The sequence below is a fragment of the Lichenostomus cassidix genome, chromosome 29 (genome assembly GCF_008360975.1).
Source record: "Lichenostomus cassidix isolate B80296 chromosome 29, HeHo_3.0, whole genome shotgun sequence".
NCBI classification, from domain to species: Eukaryota; Metazoa; Chordata; class Aves; order Passeriformes; family Meliphagidae; genus Lichenostomus; species Lichenostomus cassidix.
Window position 1 is genome coordinate 1,896,352 of NC_139509.1, and position 19,166 is coordinate 1,915,517.

The 19,166-nt window shown below is 65.3% G+C and overlaps 2 protein-coding genes and 1 long non-coding RNA gene across 3 annotated transcripts; 1 reads left to right on the plus strand and 2 right to left on the minus strand.

Annotated features, from left to right (window-relative positions):
* Positions 1-401: 401 nt before the first annotated feature.
* On the minus strand, positions 402-4,622 carry LOC146425840 (inositol polyphosphate 1-phosphatase-like). Its single transcript, XM_085041223.1, has 5 exons — positions 4,297-4,622; positions 4,155-4,215; positions 2,735-2,938; positions 1,812-1,986; positions 402-895 (listed from the first exon to the last, which is right to left on the minus strand). The coding sequence occupies exons 1-5, from the start codon at positions 4,498-4,500 to the stop codon at positions 412-414; spliced, it is 1,128 nt and encodes a 375-aa protein (XP_084897349.1). The 5' UTR covers positions 4,501-4,622; the 3' UTR covers positions 402-411.
* A 161-nt stretch (positions 4,623-4,783) lies between these two features.
* On the minus strand, positions 4,784-5,213 carry LOC146425841 (uncharacterized). Its single transcript, XR_014846371.1, has 3 exons — positions 5,170-5,213; positions 4,911-4,940; positions 4,784-4,869 (listed from the first exon to the last, which is right to left on the minus strand). It is a non-coding gene; the product is annotated as an uncharacterized LOC146425841 (long non-coding RNA).
* A 2,746-nt stretch (positions 5,214-7,959) lies between these two features.
* GDF11 (growth differentiation factor 11) lies at positions 7,960-18,488 on the plus strand. The gene is made up of 3 exons (XM_085041263.1): positions 7,960-9,091; positions 15,187-15,560; positions 18,082-18,488. The coding sequence occupies exons 1-3, from the start codon at positions 8,713-8,715 to the stop codon at positions 18,460-18,462; spliced, it is 1,134 nt and encodes a 377-aa protein (XP_084897389.1). The 5' UTR covers positions 7,960-8,712; the 3' UTR covers positions 18,463-18,488.
* Positions 18,489-19,166: the final 678 nt, after the last annotated feature.

Sequence of the window (19,166 nt, forward strand, 5' to 3'; positions counted from 1 at the left end):
AGACCCCCGACCCCTCACCCCGGGGTCCCAGCCCTTCCTAAGCCCCCACCCCAATGTCCCCCAGCCCCTCCATACCCCATAACCTGGGGTCCCAGCCCCCCAAACCCCCCCAAATCCCCTCAGACCCCCCAGTTCCGGGATCCCAGCCCCCCAAATCCCCCCAGACCCCCAGTTCCGGGGTCCCAGCCCCCCAAAATCCCCCCAGACCCCCAGTTCCGGGGTCCCAGCCCCCCAAAATCTCGGGGATCACAGCTCTCCCAGCTTGCCCAGTGCCTCCAGCACAGCCCGGAGGTGCTGCCGGTGCACGAAAGCCACAATCCCGCCGCGGTTCGCCCACCGCTCAGCCCCCAAATCTCCAGTTTCTGGGGTCCCAGACCCCCAAATCCCCAAACCCCCCCCAAATCTCGGGGATCACAGCTTTTCCAGCTTGCTCAACGCCTCCAGCACAGCCCGGAGGTGCTGCCGATGCACGAAAGCCACAATCCCCCCGCGGTTCGCCCACCGCTCAGCCCCTTCCCCGGGCTGCGGCCGGTGGTACACCAGCTCGGGGGTCGCATCCCCCGCGCCCCCCGCCCTCAGCGCCCCCTCCAGGGCCACCACGCCCCCTCCCAGGGCCCGCAGGATGGCGTGGGGACCGCAGGTGTCCCAGGCGAAGGTGGTGGCCCGCGACAGCACGAAGGCGTCGGCCAGCCCCAGCGCCACGCAGAGCAGCTTGTAGCCAGCGCCGGCGGCCAGCAGCGCGGGACCCCCGCCCAGGGTCCCCAGAGCCCCCCGAACGGCTGAGCCCTCCGAGCGGCTCAGCAGCACCCGCGGGTGCGGCCGGAGGGGAGGAGGGGACAGCGAGGACAGCCGGGTGTCGCCGTGAGCCACACCCCAGTGGTAGCGGCCGTGCCAGCTGCGGGGGAGAGAGGGGTTAGGGGTGGGACCCCCGGGTGGGGCTGGGGGGACAGGGTGACAGGAGTGTGGGGCTGGGACCCCTGGGTGTGGGGCTGGGGTGACAGGGTGACAGGGGTGTGGGGTCAGGGGTGACAAGGACCCCAGGGTGAAGGGGTGAGAGGGATGACAGGGTGACAGGGGTGTGGGGCTGGGACCCCCAGGGTTAAGGGTCAGGGGTGACAGGGACCCCTGGATGAAGGGGCACAGGTGACACGGGTGACAGGAGTGACAGGGGTGTGGGGTCAGGGGTGACAGGGACCCCAGGGTGTGGGGCAGGGGTGACAGGGACCCTCCAGGGTGTGGGGTCAGGGGTGACAGGGACCTCAGGATGAAGGGTATGGGGTGACGGGGTGACAGGTTTGGGGTCAGGGGTGACAGGGACCCTAGGGTGCAGGGTAGGGGGTGACAGGTGTGGGGTTAGGAGTGACAGGAGTGGGGTCAGGGGTGACACAGGTGGGGTCAGGGGTGACACAGGTGACAGGTTTAGGGTCAGGGACACCTGCGGCTCTGGGGGTCCCTCCGGAAGAAGGGCTCATTGATGACCCCAAGGGTGATGACACCCAGGGGTGACACATGTGACAGTTATGGGGTCAGGGGTCACAGTTATGGGGTCGGGGTCATAGTTATGGGGTCAGGGTGACACAGGTGACAGGTGAGGGGTCAGGGGTCACAGTTATGGGGTCAGGGGTCACAGTTATGGGGTCAGGGGTACCTGTGGCTCTGGGGGTCCCTGTGGCAGAAGGGCTCGTTGATCACCCCCAGCACAGGCTCCCCAGGGTGTGAGGTTGGGGTGACAGGGGTGACACAGGTGACAAGTGAGGGGTCAGGGGTCACAGTTATGGGGTCAGGTGACACAGTTATAGGGTCAGGGGTACCTGTGGCTCTGGGGGTCCCTGTGGCAGAAGGGCTCGTTGATCACCCCAATCACAGGCTCCCCGCTGTGGCGATCAAAAGCCCCCAGCAGCACCAGGGCAGAGCGAAGCCCCCCGGGGACAATGCCACCCTCCGTGGGGACATCCTCCCGGCCCGCAATGAACTCGTTGGTGGAGTCTGGGGGTGGCAGGTGTCACCTGTGTCACTGGCCCTGGCCCTGTCCCCATCACACCCCATTCCATCCCTGTTCCCATCCCATCCTGTCCGTGTCCCCATTCCATCCCATACCATCAAATCCCATACATCTCATAAATCCCATCCCATCCCATCCCTGTTCCCATCCCTGTTCCCATCCCATAAATCCCATAAATCCCATAAATCCCATAAATCCCATAAATCCCATAAATCCCATCCCTGTTCCCATCCCATAAATCCCATCCCAATCCCATCACATCCCATCTCATCACATCCCATAAATCACATCCCCATTCCCATCCCAATTCCACCCCATAAATCCCATAAATCCCATTCCCATAAATCCCATATGTCCGATTCCAATCCCATCCCATAAATCCCATAAATCCCATAAATCCCATAAATCCCATCCCATCCCATTCTCATAAATCCCATAAATCCCATAAATCCCATAAATCCCATCCCAATCCCATCCCCTATATTCTACCCCATCCCATCCCATTTCCCATCCCATCCCATAAATCCCATAAATCCCATAAATCCCATAAATCCCATATGTCCCATCCCAACCCAATCCCATCCCAATCCCATCCCATATATCCCCTCCCATCCCATGCCGTAAATCCCATAAATCCCATAAATCCCATAAATCCCATATATCCCATCCCATTTCCCATCCCAATCCCAATCCCAATCCCAATCCCATCCCATCCACCCCACAGCGCCTCACCTATGGGGTCAATCCAGATCCCCAGCTCCCCAGGGGACACTCCGGGGTCGATGCTGGCCAGCTCCTTGTCCCCAAGTGTCACCTCCTGGTGCACAGCCTCTGCCAGCAGCTCGGCCGCCCGTGTCTGCTCAGGGCCCAGGACAGCCAGCAGCAGGGCCACCGTGTCCCCAGGGGTGGCACCGACCCGGATTGTCACTGTGCCACCTGCGGGACCCCAAATCAGTCACAGGGACGTGGCACAGGGACATGGCACAGGGACATGGCACAGGGACATGGCACAGAGCTGGATTGTCACCGTGCCACCTGCGGGACCCCAAACCACACAGGGACATGGCACCGACCCGGATTGTCACCGTGCCACCTGCGGGACCCCAAATCAGTCACAGGGACATGGCACAGGGACATGGCACAGACCTGGATTGTCACCGTGCCACCTGTGGGACCCCAAATCAGTCACAGGGACATGGCACAGAGCTGGATTGTCACTGTGCCACCTGCAGGACCCCAAATCAGTCACAGAGACATGGCACAGGGACATGGCACAGAGCTGCACTGTCACCGTGCCACCTGCGGGACCCCAAACCACACAGGGACATGGCACCGACCCGGATTGTCACCGTGCCACCTGCGGGACCCCAAATCAGTCACAGGGACATGGCACAGGGACATGGCACAGGGACATGGCACAAGGACATGGCACAGAGCTGGATTGTCACAGTGCCACCTGCGGGACCCCAATCAGTCACAGGGACATGGCACAAGGACATGGCACAGAGCTGGATTGTCACCGTGCCACCTGCAGGACCCCAAATCACATGGGGACATGGCACAGGGACATGGCACAGGGACATGGCACAGACCTGGATTGTGTGTGGGGTGTGGGTGGGGGGGGTGGTTGTTGTGGGGTGTGGGTGGAGGGACACTCAGAGTGGCACAGAGCTGGTTGTGTGTGGGGTGGGGTGGGGGTGGGTGTGTCACTGTGCCACCTGTGGGACCCCAAACCACACAGGGACATGGCACAGGGACACTCAGAGTGGCACCGACCTGGATTGTCACCGTGCCACCTGCAGGACCCCAAATCAGCACAGGGACCCCTGACTCAGCCATGGGAATGTGGGGACATGGGGACACTGGGATATGGGGACATGGGGACATTGGGACGTGGGGATATGGGAATATCGGGATATGGGGACAGGGTGACGTTGGGACATGGGGACATTGGGATCCCCTCCTTGGCCTTGACCCCACATCCCCCATGTGTGTCCCCACCCCACTGTCCCCACAGTGTCCCCGCATCCCCCCGGTGTCCCCAGTGTCCCCACAGTGTCCCCATAGTGTCCCCACAGTGTCCCCACAGTGTCCCCACCGTGTTCCCACATCCTCCCAGTGTCCCCAATGTCCCCACAGTGTCCCCACTCACCCTGAGCATCCCGGAACTCGTTGGACTCCTCGCCATGGATGTGTCCCCGGAGCTCGGGGAACTGCGGGGACACCGAGTGACACCCTCAGCGCGTCCCCAGACCCCGCGGGGACCCCCGGGCTGTCCCCAGCGGTGTCCCCACCTGTGTCCCCAGGTCGTGCTTGATGAGCTCCTGGATCAGGACATCCGCCAGGGTCTTGAAGTCGCGCTCGAAGCGACAGTTCCTCTCCGCGCCACTCTTCTCGGCCACCAGCAGGCGGAACAGTGGCTCCTCCGCCCGGCAGCGCCGAGCGACCTCGGCTGCCTTCTCGGACACTGCCACCAGCGCCGCCAGCAGCCCCGCCATGCCACCGCGGGGACAGCGCGGGGACACCGCCCGGGACAGCGGGACACTGCCCGGACACTGCCCGGGACAGCGGGACACTGCCCGGACACCGCTGGGGACAGCTGGGACACCGCCTGGGACAGCGGGACACCGCCCGGGACAGCGGGACACTGCCTGGACGCTGCTGGGACACTGCCGGAGATACCGCTGGGGACAGCGGGACACTGCCCGGACACCGCTGGGGACAGCGGGACACTGCCCGGACACCGCCTGGGACAGAGGGACACTGCCTGGACACCGCCCGGACACCGCTGGGGACAGACTACAGCCAGGACACCGCTGGGACACTGCCGGGACACTGCTAGGGACAGCCGGGACACTGCCTGGACACTGCCGGAGACCGCTGGGGACAGCTGGGACACTGCTGGAACACCGCTGGGGACAGACACCAGCCGGGATACCTCCAGGACGCTGCCGGGACACTGCTGGGGACAGCCGGGAACCTGTCGGGGACAGACACCACTCGGGACACTGCTGGGACACCGCTGGGGACAGCAGGGACACTGCCCGGGACACAGCTGGGGACAGCGGGGACACTGCCCGGGACACAGCCGGGACACCGCCGGAGACAGACACCAGCAGGGACACTGCCCGGGAGAGCCGGGGACACCACCGGGACACCCGGAACACCGCCGGGGACAGCAGGGACACCACCGGGCCACCGCCGGGACACCACTGGGGACAGCAGGGACACTGCTGGGACACTGCTGGGGGCACGTGGGAGGGACAGCAGAGGGGTCAGGGATGGACTCTGAAAGGATCCGGAATGATCCCAAATGGGGATGGGGAGGGAGGGATAGGGGATGTGGGGATGTGGGGATGTTGACATTGGGATGTGGGGACAGGGGGACATGGGGATGTGGGGATGTGGGGAGGGGGTGGGTGGGGTGTGGGGGGGGGTGGGTGGGGTTGGGGTGTGGTGGGGGGGGTGTGGGGGGGGGTTGGGGGGGTGTGGGTGGTGTGGGGTGTGGGGACACAGGGACATGGGGATGTTGACACGGGAATAGGGGACATTGGGACAGGGTGACACCAGGCCATAGTGACACCGGGCCATAGTCACACAGGGCCATAGTCACACAGGGCTGTGGGGACACAGGAACATGGGGACAGGGTGACACCAGGCCATGGTGACACAGAGCCAGGGTGACACAGATGTGCACATAGGGGGGACAGGGTGACACAGGGCCATAGGGACACAGATGTGCAGACAAGGGGACACAGGGTGACACAGGGCCGTGGTGACACAGATGTGCAGATGGGGGGGGACAGGGTGACACAGGGCCGTGGTGACACAGGGCTGTGGTGACACAGATGTGCAGACAGGGGGACAGAGGATCTCTGCCATCTCTTCCGAGACCCCCATGAGCACCTGGAGCAGCCCCGCCATGGCTGGGGACACCTGGGGACATCTGGGGACACTCAGGGCACACTCAGGGGACACCTAGGGGACACCTGGGGACACCTGGGAGTGGCAGTGACCAGGGATGTGTCCGGCCTGGCCCTGAAATGATCCCAAATGGGGCTGGGAAGGGCAGGATGGGGACGTGGGGACAGGGTGACACTGGGAGCTGGGGACAGGGTGACATGGGGGTGTGGGGACATGGGGACATGGGGATATAGGGGTGTGGGGATGTGGGGACATGGGGACAGGGTGACATGGGGACACATGTAGAGACAGGGGTGACACAGGAACACGGGGATGTGGGGATAGGGGAACACGGGGACATGGGGACACAGGGACACAGGGACACAGGGCCGTGGGGGCCATGGGGATGTGGATGTGACAATTTGGGGACATGGGGACACAAAGACACGGCCACACAGCCCCGGGGCTGTGACTCTGGGGCCACGGGGACACGGGGACACGCGGCCATGGCTCTGGCGACACGGGGCTGTCCCCGGAGGCCACAGCCACCCCGCGCTGTCCCCGCGCTGTCCCCACGCGGGTGGCTCTGTCCCACGCAGCTCCCCGCTGTCCCCCGGAAGGCCACGCGGCCCCCCCGCCACAGCGCCGGGATGTCCCCAAACCTCCCCCCGCGCCACCCCCCGGCTGGCGACACCCCCCGCACCGTGTCCCCACCCCGAGCCGCCCCTGGGGACACCGCGGGGACCCTCGGGGACCCTCCGGCCACCCCCCGCCCGCCGCCGTTACCGGGGCCGCTGACAGCTCCTCGTGGGCGGGACGGAGCGGCGTCACCCGTTAACCCGCTCGCTGCCGCGGCGCCGCCACTGCGGGTCACCCGGAGCGCGGCGACACCGCGACACCGCCACACCGCCGGGGAGGGGACAAAGCGGGGCGCCACCCCCGGAATGGTGGCACCGGTGCCACCGGGGCGCGGCGCTGCCGTGGCGATACCGGCAGCCGCTCGGTGGGGGTACCGGAGGGTCCCGCGTGTCGCGTGTCGCTTGTCGCTTGTCCCCAAAGCGCCCCCGCTGCAGTTCCGCCCCTCGCCGCGCGGGGGAGCTCCGTTACCGGGGCTCTGTTACCCCCCAGCACCGGGGGGCACCGGGGCAGCTCCCCCCTCCCCAAAATCCCACCGGGACCGCCCGGTCAGCCCCCCGCCAGCCGGATCCCCCGGTGGGTTTTCCCCTCTCCGTGGTTCTGATTTGGCACCGGGAAAGGGGGCTTTGGGGGGTCCCGGTAACCCCGGGGGTCCCCACGGCGTCCCCAGGGCTGGAATCCCCTCGGTCCTGCCCCGGTTCCCCCCGGGAGCTCTGCCTGGTGCGGGTGTGGGGCGGGCAGCCTCCCCCCGGTGCGACCCCCGGGGGTCCCTGAGCCCCCCGACTCCTGTCCGACCATCCCCGGGTCAGGGTCCGCCTCCCCCGGTTCCTCCCGGTTCCTCCCGGTTCCTCCCGGTGCTCCTGCGGCACTTCCTGGTATCAGGATGCTCCCCGAACCTGCAGTTTTAATCTCCCCGACCCCTAATTCCAGCTCTCCCGGGGGTCCCCGAGCCCCCCAACTCCTGTCCGACCGGCCCCGGGCTGAGATGCGCCGCTCCCGGTTCCTCCCGGTTCCTCCCGGTTCCTCCCGGTGCTCCTGCGGCACTTCCCGGTGCCAGGCTGCCACCAGAACCGGCAGTTTTAATCTCCCCCACCCCTAATTCCAGCCCTCCCGGGGGTCCCCAAGCCCCCCAACTCCTGTCTGGCCATCACTAGGTGGGTGTCCTCCAGTCCCGGTTCCTCCCGGTTCCCCCCGGTGCTCCTGCGGCACTGCCCGGTGCCAGGCTGACCCCAGAACCGGCAGTTTAATGCCCCACACCCCTAATTCCAGCCCTCCCGGTGGTCCTCGAGCCCCCCGACTCCTGCCCGGCCATCCCTAGGTGGGTGTCCTCCAGTCCCGGTTGCTCCCGGTTCCTCCCGGTGCTCCTGCGGCACTGCCCGGTGTCAGAATTCTCCCCGAACCGGCAGTTTTAACCCCCCCGACCCCAAATTCCACCCCCCCGAGCCCCCCAAGTCCTCTCCGGCCACCCCCGGGCCGTCCCCCCCCCTCTCCCGGTCCCCGCCGGTCTCTCCCGCCGCCGAGCCCCGCGGCTCCCCGGTGTCGGCGGGGCCGGGCAGGCCCGGGGGGGCTCGGGCCGGGGGGCGGGCGCACTTGCCGGGACGCGCATCCGTCCCGCCGCACTTGCCGCCGGCCGAGCGGAGCCGCACTTGCCGCCCCCCGAGCCCCCCCGAGCGGCGGGGGCGGGCCGGGGCTGCCGGGCGCACCGGGGGCGGTGGGCCGCGCTCGGGGCCGCTGCCGGGGCCGTTCCCGGGGCTCGGGGGGCCGGCGGCGGCTGGTGCCAAGCCCCTGCCAGAACCTCTTTTGTGCGCCCGCAGCCAATCAAGGCCGCTGACGACACACTTCTCTTGGGGTATAAAACCCCGGGGCCGCCGCCGCCGCCGCTTTTTTTCATCCCCCCCCCGTCCAGCCCCCCCCGGGGTCCCCGCTCCCCGCCCCCGCCGCCGTTACCGCCTTCCCCCCCCTTGCGCGCTGCGGTGGAAGCGGGGCGGGGGGGCGGCCCGGTGGGGAAGGCTTCGCTTTATTTTGATTTGATTTTTTTTTTCTTTTTTTTTTTTTTTTTTACCATTATTTTATTTTTTCTTCTCCCCCTCCCCTCTTTTTTTTTTTTCCTGTTTATTTTTTTGTTGTTGTTGTTGTTGTTGTTGTTTTTCCCTTTCCCCCCCACCCTCCCCATGCATCTCCTGCTGTCCCCCCCCGGCATGGCCCCGCTCTGCTGGCTGCTGGGCTCGCTGGTGGCCGCGGTGGCGGGCGGGGGGTCGGTGGAGCAGCCCCCCGCCGCCGAAGCCGCCTGCCCCGTGTGCCTGTGGCGGCGGCAGAGCAAGGAGCTGCGGCTGGAGAGCATCAAGTCGCAGATCCTGAGCAAGCTGCGGCTGAAGGAAGCGCCCAACATCACCCGGGAGGTGGTGAAGCAGCTGCTGCCCAAGGCCCCCCCGCTGCAGCAGCTCCTGGACCTGCACGACTTCCAGGGCGACTCGGTGCAGCACGACGAGTACCTGGAGGAGGACGAGTACCACGCCACCACCGAGACCGTCATCAGCATGGCCCAGCAAAGTCAGTGCCGCCCTTTGTTCCGCCGCAAACTTCGCCGGACGGTTCTCTCTCCCTCCCCGGGTCTCTCTCCCTCCCCGGGTCTCTCTCCCTCTCCCCGGGTCTCTCTCCGGTCTCCAGCTCGGCTCTCTGCCGCTGATCCCCCCTGCCCGCCCCGCCCGCCGCCGCCGGTCGGTTGGATTTGCTCCCCGAGGGTCCCCCGAGCCCCCGCGGTGTCCCCCGAGCCACCCCCGGTGTCCCCCCGGTCCGTGCGGGGACGCTGAGCGACGCGGGGACAAGGGATGGGGGGGGAACGGTGCGGGGAACCGGGAACTGGGAGAGGGACTGGGACTGGACTGGGACTGGGAACAGCAACTGGGAGAGGAGACTGGGACTGGGAGACAGACTGGGAGAGGGAACTGGGACTGGGAGAGGGGACTGGGAGAGGAGACTGGGACTGGGAGAGGAGACTGGGACTGGGACTGGGACTGGAAGAGGGAACTGGGAGAGGAGACTTTGACTGGGAGACAGACTGGGAGAGGAACTGGGACTGGAAGAGGGACTGGGAGACAGGCTGGGAGCAGGGCCCAGTGCTGGGGTTGGGGACCAGGTGGTGACACTGGGGACTGACTGGATGCTGGGACTGGGAGTGTGGCCTGCTGCTGGGGACTGGGAGCTGGCACTGGGAGCTGGGACTGGGGACTGGGGTGGTGACACTGGGGACTGGGATTGTGGGGCTGGGGCTGAGTGCTGGGACCAGTTAGTGAGAGCTGGGACTGGGGACTGGCTTGAGGGACAGACTGGGAGCTGGGACAAGGACTGGGACGTGGCAGTGGCACTGGCCCAGTACCAGCGCTGGGACCTGGCCCTGGGTGCTGGGACCAGTGACTGGGGACTGGGAACTGGGACTGGGAGCTGGGACTGGGGACAGACTGGGATTGGGACTGGGAGCTGGGACAGGGCACTGGGTGCTAGGTCTGGGGACTGGAACTGGGATTGGGACTGGAACTGGGCCTGGGTGTAGGACTGGGGACTGGGACTGAGACTGGGACTGGGGACAGACTGGAGACTGAGGGTGACTGGGACTGAAACTGGGACTAGGACCAAGGACTGGGAACTGGGACTGGAACTGGGACTGGGAGCTGGCAGCAGGGACTGGGACTGGTCACTGGGTTTTGGGGACGTGGGCACTTGGGGATTGTCACCAGGCACTGGGCACTGGCACTGGGACACTGGCACTGGGACAGTGGCACTGGGACATTGGCACTGGGACACTGGGACACTGGCACTGGTCAGCGCTGGCACTGGACACTGGGAGCACTCTGGGGACACAGGGCAGGTGGCACAGTGACCTCGCAGTGCCCAGGACACGTGGCAGAGTGACAGCAGGGTGACAGCAGGGTGACAACAGGGTGAGTGTAGGGTGACAACAGGGTGACAGCACGGTGACAAACAGGGTGACAGCGAGGTGACAACAGGGTGAGCGCAGGGTGACATCAGGATCGTAATCGGGTGACAACAAGGTGGCAGTGGGGTGACAGAACAGCAGGGTGACAGCGAGGCGACATCAGGGTGACATCAGGGTGGCAGCAGGGTGACATCAGGGTGGCAGCAGGGTGGCAGCAGGCCGTGCTGGGGGGGACAGGCCAGCACAGCCGGGGGTCCCTGCGGGGAGGCGACACGGGAGGCGACACGGAGAGGCGACACAGGGACTCGGCCCCGCCCCCGTGCCTCAGTTTCCCCCGGGCTCCTCCACCTGCTCCCCGGGCGGGGGGCGAGGGGCCGCGGGCGGGGGGCGAGCGGAAGGCAGGGAGGTGTGAGGAGCTCTCCCCCCCCGAATTTCCTTCCCGGGCATTAAATGCGCTCGGGCGGCTTTGAAATTTTATTGCCCATAAAATTGACGACACGCTGGGGTTTTCCTCCCCCTGCTCGCCCCCTTCGCGCCTCGGGGCCCCCAAAATAAAGGGTCCGGCCGGCCGGGACCCCCAGCCGGATGCGCCCCGGGGGGCTTCGCTCCGGGATTATTTTGATTTTTTATTCCCTCTCTCCCTTTGTGGGGCAATTGGGGGTTTTTATGGTTCCTGAACAGAAGGAGGGAGAGGAAAAAGAGCTTTATAGGATCCGCGGAGCCATAAAGCTCTCGGGTTCCCCCCGGCGCCCCCTGCCCCCCCGAGGGGTTAATTGGCTACCCGTGACCCCCGCGACCCCCGGGGGGTGGCAGCCTAATGAGGCCCGGGGGGCTGCGGGGCTGCTCAAGGTCAGAGGGACAGCGACAGGGACAGGGACAGGAGACAGGGACAGGGATACGGACAGGGACAGGCATAGGGGACAGGGATAGGGATAGGGGGATAGGGGGACACAGGGACTTGGGGACAGGGGACAGAGAACAGGGGGACAGGGGACAAGGACAGGGGACACAGGGACAGGGGACAGGAGAATGTGGGGTTGTACGACAGGGGACAGGGAGACAGAGACTTGGGGACAGGGGACAGAAAGATGGGGGGATGTAGGACAGGGGAAGGGGTGGACAGGGACAGGGGACAGGGGGACACAGGGAGAGAAGGACAGAAGGACATGGGGACAGAAGGGTGTGGGAGCACAAGGATGTGGGGACAGAAGGACTTGGGGACATGGGGACAGAATGTGTGGGGCCAGACATGGGGATAGAAGGACAGAAGGACATGGGGACACAGGGACAGAAAGGCAGAGGGACAGGAGGATGTAGAGACACGAGGACAGAAGGATATGGGGACATGGGGACAGAAGGACGTAGGGACACGGGACATGGTGACACGGGGACAGAAGGATGTGGGGATGTGGGGACATGGGAGCAGGGGGACATGGGGATATGAGGACAGAAAGATTTGGGGACAGAAGGACCTGGGGACAGAAGGACATGGAGATGCAGGGACATGGACCTGGGGACATGGGGACACAAGGACGTGTGGACAGAAGGCCGTGGGGACAAAAGGACAGAAGGACACAAGGACACGGGAACAGGGGACAGAAGGACACAGGGACACGGGAACAGGGGACAGAAGGACACAGGGACACAGGGACACGGGGACAGAAGGACATAGGGACACGGGGACAGAAGGACACAGGGACACGGGGACAAGGGGACACGGGGACAGAAGGACACAGGGACACAGGGACACGGGGACAGAAGGACGCAGGGACACGGGGACAGAAAGACGTGGGGACCCGGGGACACGGGTACAGAAGGACCCAGGGACATGGGGACAGAAGGACAGAAGGACACAAGGACACGGGGACGCAGGGACACGGGGACAAGGGGACAGAAGGACACGAGGACAGAAGGACACAAGGACCCAGGGACATAGGGACATGGGGACAGAAGGACACAAGGACACAAGGACACGGGGACAGAAGGACGCAGGGACACGGGGACAGAAGGACCCAGGGACGCAGGGACATGGGGACAAGAGGACACGGGGACAGAAGGACACGGGGACAGAAGGACACAAGGACACGGGGACAGCAGGACGCAGGGACACAGGGACAGAAGGACAGAGGGACACAAGGACACGGGGACAAGGGACACGGGGCCAGCCCAGGCGCCCCCCGCGCGGCCCCGGTGAACAAAGAGCGGGGGGCTCGGCGCTGTCCCCCCGCCCGCCGCGGCCAGCTGTGCCCGGTGTCCCGGTAACCTTTATCCCCCGTTGCCATGGCGACCGCACAGCATCCTGGCACCGCGGCCACCCCCCCGCGCCGCGCCCCGTGTCCCCCGGGGGGTGGCAGGGGGACTGAGGGGACAGCGGGGACAGCAGTGTCCCCAGTGTGTGTCCCCAACCGGGGGAGGTGGTGGCTTCTCTCCAGGCCCTCCATCTCCCACCTGACACCCCCCAAATCCCCCCTCCGGATCCCCCAAATCCTCCCTAGCACCGCCCGGGGGTAGGTAGGAGGACTGAGGGGACAGCGGGGACAGCAGTGTCCCCGGTGTGTGTCCCCAGCTGGGGGTGGTGGTGGCCTTTTTCCAGGCCCTCCATCTCCCACCTGGAGCCCCCAAATCCCCCCAAATTCCCCCAGATCCCCTCTCTAGAACCCCCAAACCCTCCCTAGCACCGCCCGGGGAGTGGCAGGGGGACAGCGGGGACAGCGGGGACAGCAGTGTCCCCAGTGTGTCCCCAGTGTGTCCCCAGCCAAGGGAGGTGGTGGCCTTTCTCCAGGCCCTCCATCTCCCACCTGGAGCCCCCCAAATGCCCCCAAATCCACCCCAAATCCCCCCAGCACCCCCCGGCACGGCGGTGTCACCCCATCCCGGGGTGTCACCTCATCCCGGGGTGTCACCTCATCCCGGGTGACACCGGCTGCCAAAGCCCCCTCCGAGCCGCCGGGCTCTCTCGGGGTGTCCCGGGGGGTCCCCGCCGCCCCCAGCCCCATCTCCCCGGTGTCGCAGCGGCTCGGGGCGGGGGGGGGAGGCGACATTCCGGTGTCGTGACCCCCGCGAGGCCCCGCAGCGGCAAATGGCCCCGCGGCGCAGCTGGGCGCTATTAAACCTGACCGGGGCGGGGGCCGCGCGGGGGGGCGAATTCCCCGCTCAATTCGACCCAGATGTGGGGCAGGGCCGGGGGAGGGGGGCAGGGACCCCCGGGGGGGCTGCCGGTGTCACCTCCGCCGCGCTTGTCGCCTCCCCGGGGGGGGTTTGGCGGGGTTTGTCCCCCGGCAGGTGCTGCGGAGCCCCCCGAGCCACAGATAGGGGCTGGGGGCGAGCGGGGGGTCAGGGGGCGAGCGGGGAGCTGCTGGGGTGACCCCTGGGGTGACCCTCGGGGTGACCCTCGGGGTGGCCTCTGACCCGACCTTCACCTCCGAGCCACCGAGGGGGGGCTGAGCGACCCCGGCAGGCTCGGGGGTCCCGGAGAGGGGCCGGGGGGGTCCGGAGGGCGGATCGGGGGTCCCGGAGTGAGGCTCGGGGGTCCCAGATTGCACCTTGGGGCTCCCAGATTGTGGCTCGGGGGTCTCAGACTGGTGCTGGGGGTCCCGGAGTGCGACTCGGGGATCCCGGATTGCAGCTGGGGGTCCCGGAGTGGGGCTGAGGTGGGGGCTGCAGTGCGGTTTGGAGGTCCCAGGGTGCGGCTTGGGGGTCCCAAGAGGAGGGGGCATCCCGGAGAGGAGCTCGGGGGTCTCACAGTGCACCTTCGGGGTCCCAGATTGCAGCTTGGGGGTCCCGCAGTGCTGCTCGGGGGTCCCTCTGGGGGACTCGAGGGTCCCAGCGTGGGGCTCGGAGGTCCCAGAGTGCTGCTCGGGGGTCTCGGAGTGGGGCTGGGGGACCCCAGAGGGGAGCTCGGGTTCCTCTGAGGGACTTGGGGGTCCCGGCGAGGGGCTGGGGGGTCCCAGAGAAGCCGCGGGGGTCCCAACACGGGACAAGCAAGGGTGTCCCAGCATGGTTTGGGGGTCCCACCACGGATTTGGGGTCTCACCGCGGGTTTGGTTATCCCACCGTGGGTTTGGGGTCCCACCTTGGTCCCAGCGGGACTCCCACCGCAGGTTTGGGGTCCCACTGCGGGCTTGGTGGTCCCACCATGGTTTTGGGGTCTCACCGCGGGTTTAGTGGTCCCACCGGAGGCTCGGCAGGGAGATCTCACTGCGAGATCAGTGGTGGTCCCTGCACGGGTTTGGGGTCCCACCACGGGTTTGGGGTCCCAGCATGGTCTGGGGTCCCACTGTGGTCCCAATGGGGGTCCCACCATGCATTTGGGGTCCCACCATGGTCTGGTGTCCCACCGTGGTTTGGAGTCCCACCACGGCCCCAACGGGGATCCCACCATGACTTTGGATTCCCACCATGAATTTGGGGTCCCACCATGGGTTTGGGGTCCCACCATGGATTTGAGGTTCCCACCATGGATTTGGGGTTTCCACCATGGTCTGGGGTTTCCACCATGGTCTGGGGTCCCACAATGGGTTTGGGGTTCCCACCATGGGTTTGGGATCTCACCGCGGGTTTGGGGTTCCCACCACGGTCCCACCATGAATTTGGTGGTCCCACGATGCATTTGGGTTCCCACCTTGGGTTGGGGTCCCCCCATGACTTTGGGGTCCCCCGATGGATTTGGGGTCCCGCCCCGCTCCCCCCTAACTCCCCGCATTGCCCACAGCCGACCCTGCGGTGCAGATCGAGGGCAGCCCGCACTGCTGCTTCTTCAACTTCAGCCCCAAGGTGATGTTCACCAAGGTGGTGAAGGCGCAGCTCTGGGTGTACCTGCGGCCGGTGCAGCACACCTCCACCGTGTACCTGCAGATCCTGCGCCTCAAGCCCGTCACGGAGGAGGGCAGCCGCCACATCCGCATCCGCTCGCTCAAAATCGAGCTCAACTCGCGCTCCGGCCACTGGCAGAGCATCGACTTCAAGCACGTGCTGCAGAACTGGTTCAAGCAGCCGCACAACAACTGGGGCATCGAGATCAACGCCTTCGACCCCAACGGCAACGACCTGGCTGTCACCTCGCTGGGGCCCGGAGCAGAGGGGCTGGTGGGTGACACTGAGCTGAGGGGACAGTGGGTGGCACTGACCCCTGGAGCTGGTGGGTGACACTGACCCCTGGGGATGGACAGAGGGGCTGGTGGGTGACACAGAGGGGCTGATGGACAGGCAGAGGGGCTGGTGGGTGACACTGATCACAGGGGATGGATGGAGGGGCTGCTGGGTGACACTGACCACTGGGGGCAGGCTGAGGGGCTGCTGGGTGACACTGACCCCTGAGGGGACAGGCAGGGGTTTGGTCACCTCGCTGGGGCTGGTGGATGACACTGACCACAGGGGACAGGCTGAGGGGCTGGTGGGTGACACTGAGCACGGGGAACAGTGGGTGGCACTGAGCACGAGGGCTGGTGGGTGACACTGAGCACGGGGAACAGTGGGTGGCACTGAGCTGAGGGCTTTGGTCACCTTGCTGGGGCCCGGAGCCGAGGGGCTGGTGGGTGACACTGGGCTGAGGGGACAGTGGGTGACACTGAGCACGGGGGACAGTGGGTGGCACTGAGCTGAGGACTTTGGTCACCTTGCTGGGGCCCGGAGCCGAGGGGCTGGTGGGTGACACTGGGCTGAGGGTACAGTGAGTGGCACTGAGCAGAGGGGCTGGTGGGTGACACTGACCACAGGGGACAGTGGGTGGCACTGAGCCGAGGGGCTGGTGGGTGGCATTGAGCTGAGGGGACAGGCAGAGGGGCTGCTGGGTGACACTGACCACAGGGGACAGGCTGAGGGGCCGGTGGGTGGCACTGACCACAGGGGCTGGTGGGTGACACTGACCACAGGGGACAGGCTGAGGGGATGGTGGGTGGCACTGACCCCTGGAGTTTGGTCACCTCTCTGGGGCCTGGAGCCGAGGGGCTGGTGGGTGACACAGAGCTGAGGGGACAGTGGGTGGCACTGACCCCTGGAGCTGGTGGGTGACACTGACCCCTGGGGATGGACAGAGGGGCTGGTGGGTGACACAGAGGGGCTGATGGACAGGCAGAGGGGCTGGTGGGTGACACTGATCACAGGGGATGGATGGAGGGGCTGCTGGGTGACACTGACCACTGGGGACAGGCAGGGGTTTGGTCACCTCGCTGGGGCTAGTGGGTGGCACTGAGCTGAGGGGACAGTGGGTGACACTGACCGCTGGGGCTGGTGGATGGCACTGAGCTGAGGGGACGGGCAGGGGGGTTTGGGGTGGTGACAGATATGGGGACAGTGACACCTCCATGGGGACAGTGAGAGCTCCATGGGGCTAGTGGCAGTTTGGAGGTGATGACAGGTCTGGGGACAGTGAGAGCTCCATGGGGACAGTGAGAGCTCCATGGGGACAATGACAGCTCCATGGGGCTGGTGACAGGTCTAGGGGCAGTGAGAGTTCGGTGGGGCTGGTGACAGCTTCATAGTGACAGTCACAACTCCAGGGGGACAGTGCCACTGTCATGGACTGGTCAAGCTCTGTGGTGACAGTGACAGCTCCCTGGGGACAGTGACACCACCGTGGCGTGGGTGGCGGCTCTGTGGTGACAGTGACAGGTCTGTGGTGACAGTCCCAGCTCCATGGGGACAGTGAAACCCTAGAGGGGAGGGTGGCAGCTCCGTAGGGCTGGTGACACATTCATGGGGCTGGTGGCACTACCGTAGGACAGGTGACACCTCAGTAGGGCTGGTGACACCTCAGTGGGGCTGGTGTCACTTCAGTGGGGCTGGTGACACCTCCATGGTGCCGGTGATACCTTGATAGGGCTGGTGGCAGCTCTGTGGGAATGGTGTCACCTCAGTAGGGTTGGTGCCACCTCGATAGGACTGATAGCAGTTCCATGGGGCTGGTGCCACCTCAGTAGGGCTGGTGTCACCTCGATAGGGCTGGTGCCACCTCCACGACACTGCCATCCCCCCTGGCACCCCACGCCCTGTAGAGCCAACCCGGGGGGCAGTGTGTCATGATTGTCCTGATCACTGTCCCCGTGTCCCTGTGACATGTCACTGTCCTGATCAGTGTCCTCACCCTGTCCCCGTGTCCCCGGTGTGGGGGGTCCCAGACGGGTTTGGGACTCCCACCGCGGGTTTGGTGGTCCCTGTGACCTGTCACTGTCCTGACTGCTGTCCCCATGTCCCTGTGAGATGTCACTGTCCTGACCACTGTCCTGACCGCTGTCCTGACCACTGTCCCCCGTGTCCCTGTGACATGCCACACTCCTGACCGCTGTCCCCATGTCCCTGTGACCTGTCACTGTCCTGACCGCTGTCCTGACCGCTGTCCCCGCTGTCCCCGTGTCCCTGTGTGTTGTTGGTGTTGGTGTTGTGTTGTGTGTTGTGGTGTTGTGTGTGTGTTGTGTGTTGTTGGTGTGTGTTGTGTGTTGTTGGTGTGTGTGTGTTGTGTGTGTTGTTGACCACTGTCCCCGGTGTCCCCGTGTCCCTGTGACATGTCACTGTCCTGACCGCTGTCCCCGCTGTCCCCGTGTCCCTGTGACCTGTCACTGTCCTGACCGCTGTCCTGACCGCTGTCCCCGCTGTCCCCGTGTCCCCTCAGCACCCGTTCATGGAGCTGCGCGTCCTGGAGAACAACAAGCGCTCCCGGCGCAACCTCGGGCTGGACTGCGACGAGCACTCGACGGAGTCGCGCTGCTGCCGCTACCCGCTCACGGTGGACTTCGAGGCGTTCGGCTGGGACTGGATCATCGCCCCGAAGCGCTACAAGGCCAACTACTGCTCGGGCCAGTGCGAGTACATGTTCATGCAGAAGTATCCTCACACGCACCTCGTGCAGCAGGCCAACCCGCGCGGCTCGGCCGGACCCTGCTGCACGCCCACCAAGATGTCGCCCATCAACATGCTCTACTTCAACGACAAGCAGCAGATCATCTACGGCAAGATCCCCGGCATGGTGGTGGATCGCTGCGGCTGCTCCTAAAGGGGCGCCGGGAGCTGGTTTGGACACCCCGAAATGGGATTGGGATTGGTTTGGGGTGATGAGCCGCCGAGGGATGGTGACACCCTCCTCCTCTCGGCTGTCCCCGTGCCGCCGCCGCCGACTCCTCCTTTTTTTTTTAATTTTTTGGGGTTTTTTTCCGTTATTTCTTGCTTTTTTGTTGCTTTTTCCATTTGTTTCTTGCTTTTTTTGGTTTTTTTTTCCCCGTTGTTTCTTGCTTTTTTTGGGGTTTTATTCCCCCGTTTTTTCTTGCTTTATTTTTGATTTTTTTTTCCCCCGATGTTTCTCGCTTTTTTTTTTTTTTTTCTTTTCTTGTTGGTTGTAGTTTTCCCCGCTGTTTCTTGATTTTTTTTTAAATTTTTTTTTTTTTTTTTTAAACTTCGTCCTGGTCGCCTCGGAGGGGGGGGGCAGGGCGGGGCGGGCAGCGCGAAGTGACAAAAGGCCGAGCGGTGACATCGCTTTGGATGGCGGAGAGGACAGAGGAGGAGGAGGAGGAGGAGGATGAAGAGCAGCAGCGAAGCCGCGACTTCCCACGCATTGTGCAATAGAGCGGCCGGACGGAGCGGGGCGGGGGGCTGGCGACACGGCGACACCGCGGCGACACCGCGGCGACACCGCGGGGACACTGCCCGAGCGGCGGCTGCCCGGCCCGGCCCGGCGGGGAGAGCAGGAGGAAGAGGAGGAGG

What these genes read in the sequence shown, in the direction of transcription:
- LOC146425840 (XM_085041223.1), bottom strand. Translation starts at nt 4,500, where the DNA reads ATGGCGGGGCTGCTGGCGGCGCTGGTGGCAGTGTCCGAGAAGGCAGCC. An exon ending in CGAGTTCCGGGATGCTCAGG is followed by an intron (nt 2,939 to 4,154) that starts GTGAGTGGGGAC and finishes GGGGTCCCGCAG; the next exon opens with GTGGCACAGTGACAATCCGG. An exon ending in GATCTGGATTGACCCCATAG is followed by an intron (nt 1,987 to 2,734) that starts GTGAGGCGCTGT and finishes TGCCACCCCCAG; the next exon opens with ACTCCACCAACGAGTTCATT.
- GDF11 (XM_085041263.1), top strand. Translation starts at nt 8,713, where the DNA reads ATGCATCTCCTGCTGTCCCCCCCCGGCATGGCCCCGCTCTGCTGGCTG. An exon ending in CATCAGCATGGCCCAGCAAA is followed by an intron (nt 9,092 to 15,186) that starts GTCAGTGCCGCC and finishes CATTGCCCACAG; the next exon opens with CCGACCCTGCGGTGCAGATC. An exon ending in GGCCCGGAGCAGAGGGGCTG is followed by an intron (nt 15,561 to 18,081) that starts GTGGGTGACACT and finishes GTGTCCCCTCAG; the next exon opens with CACCCGTTCATGGAGCTGCG.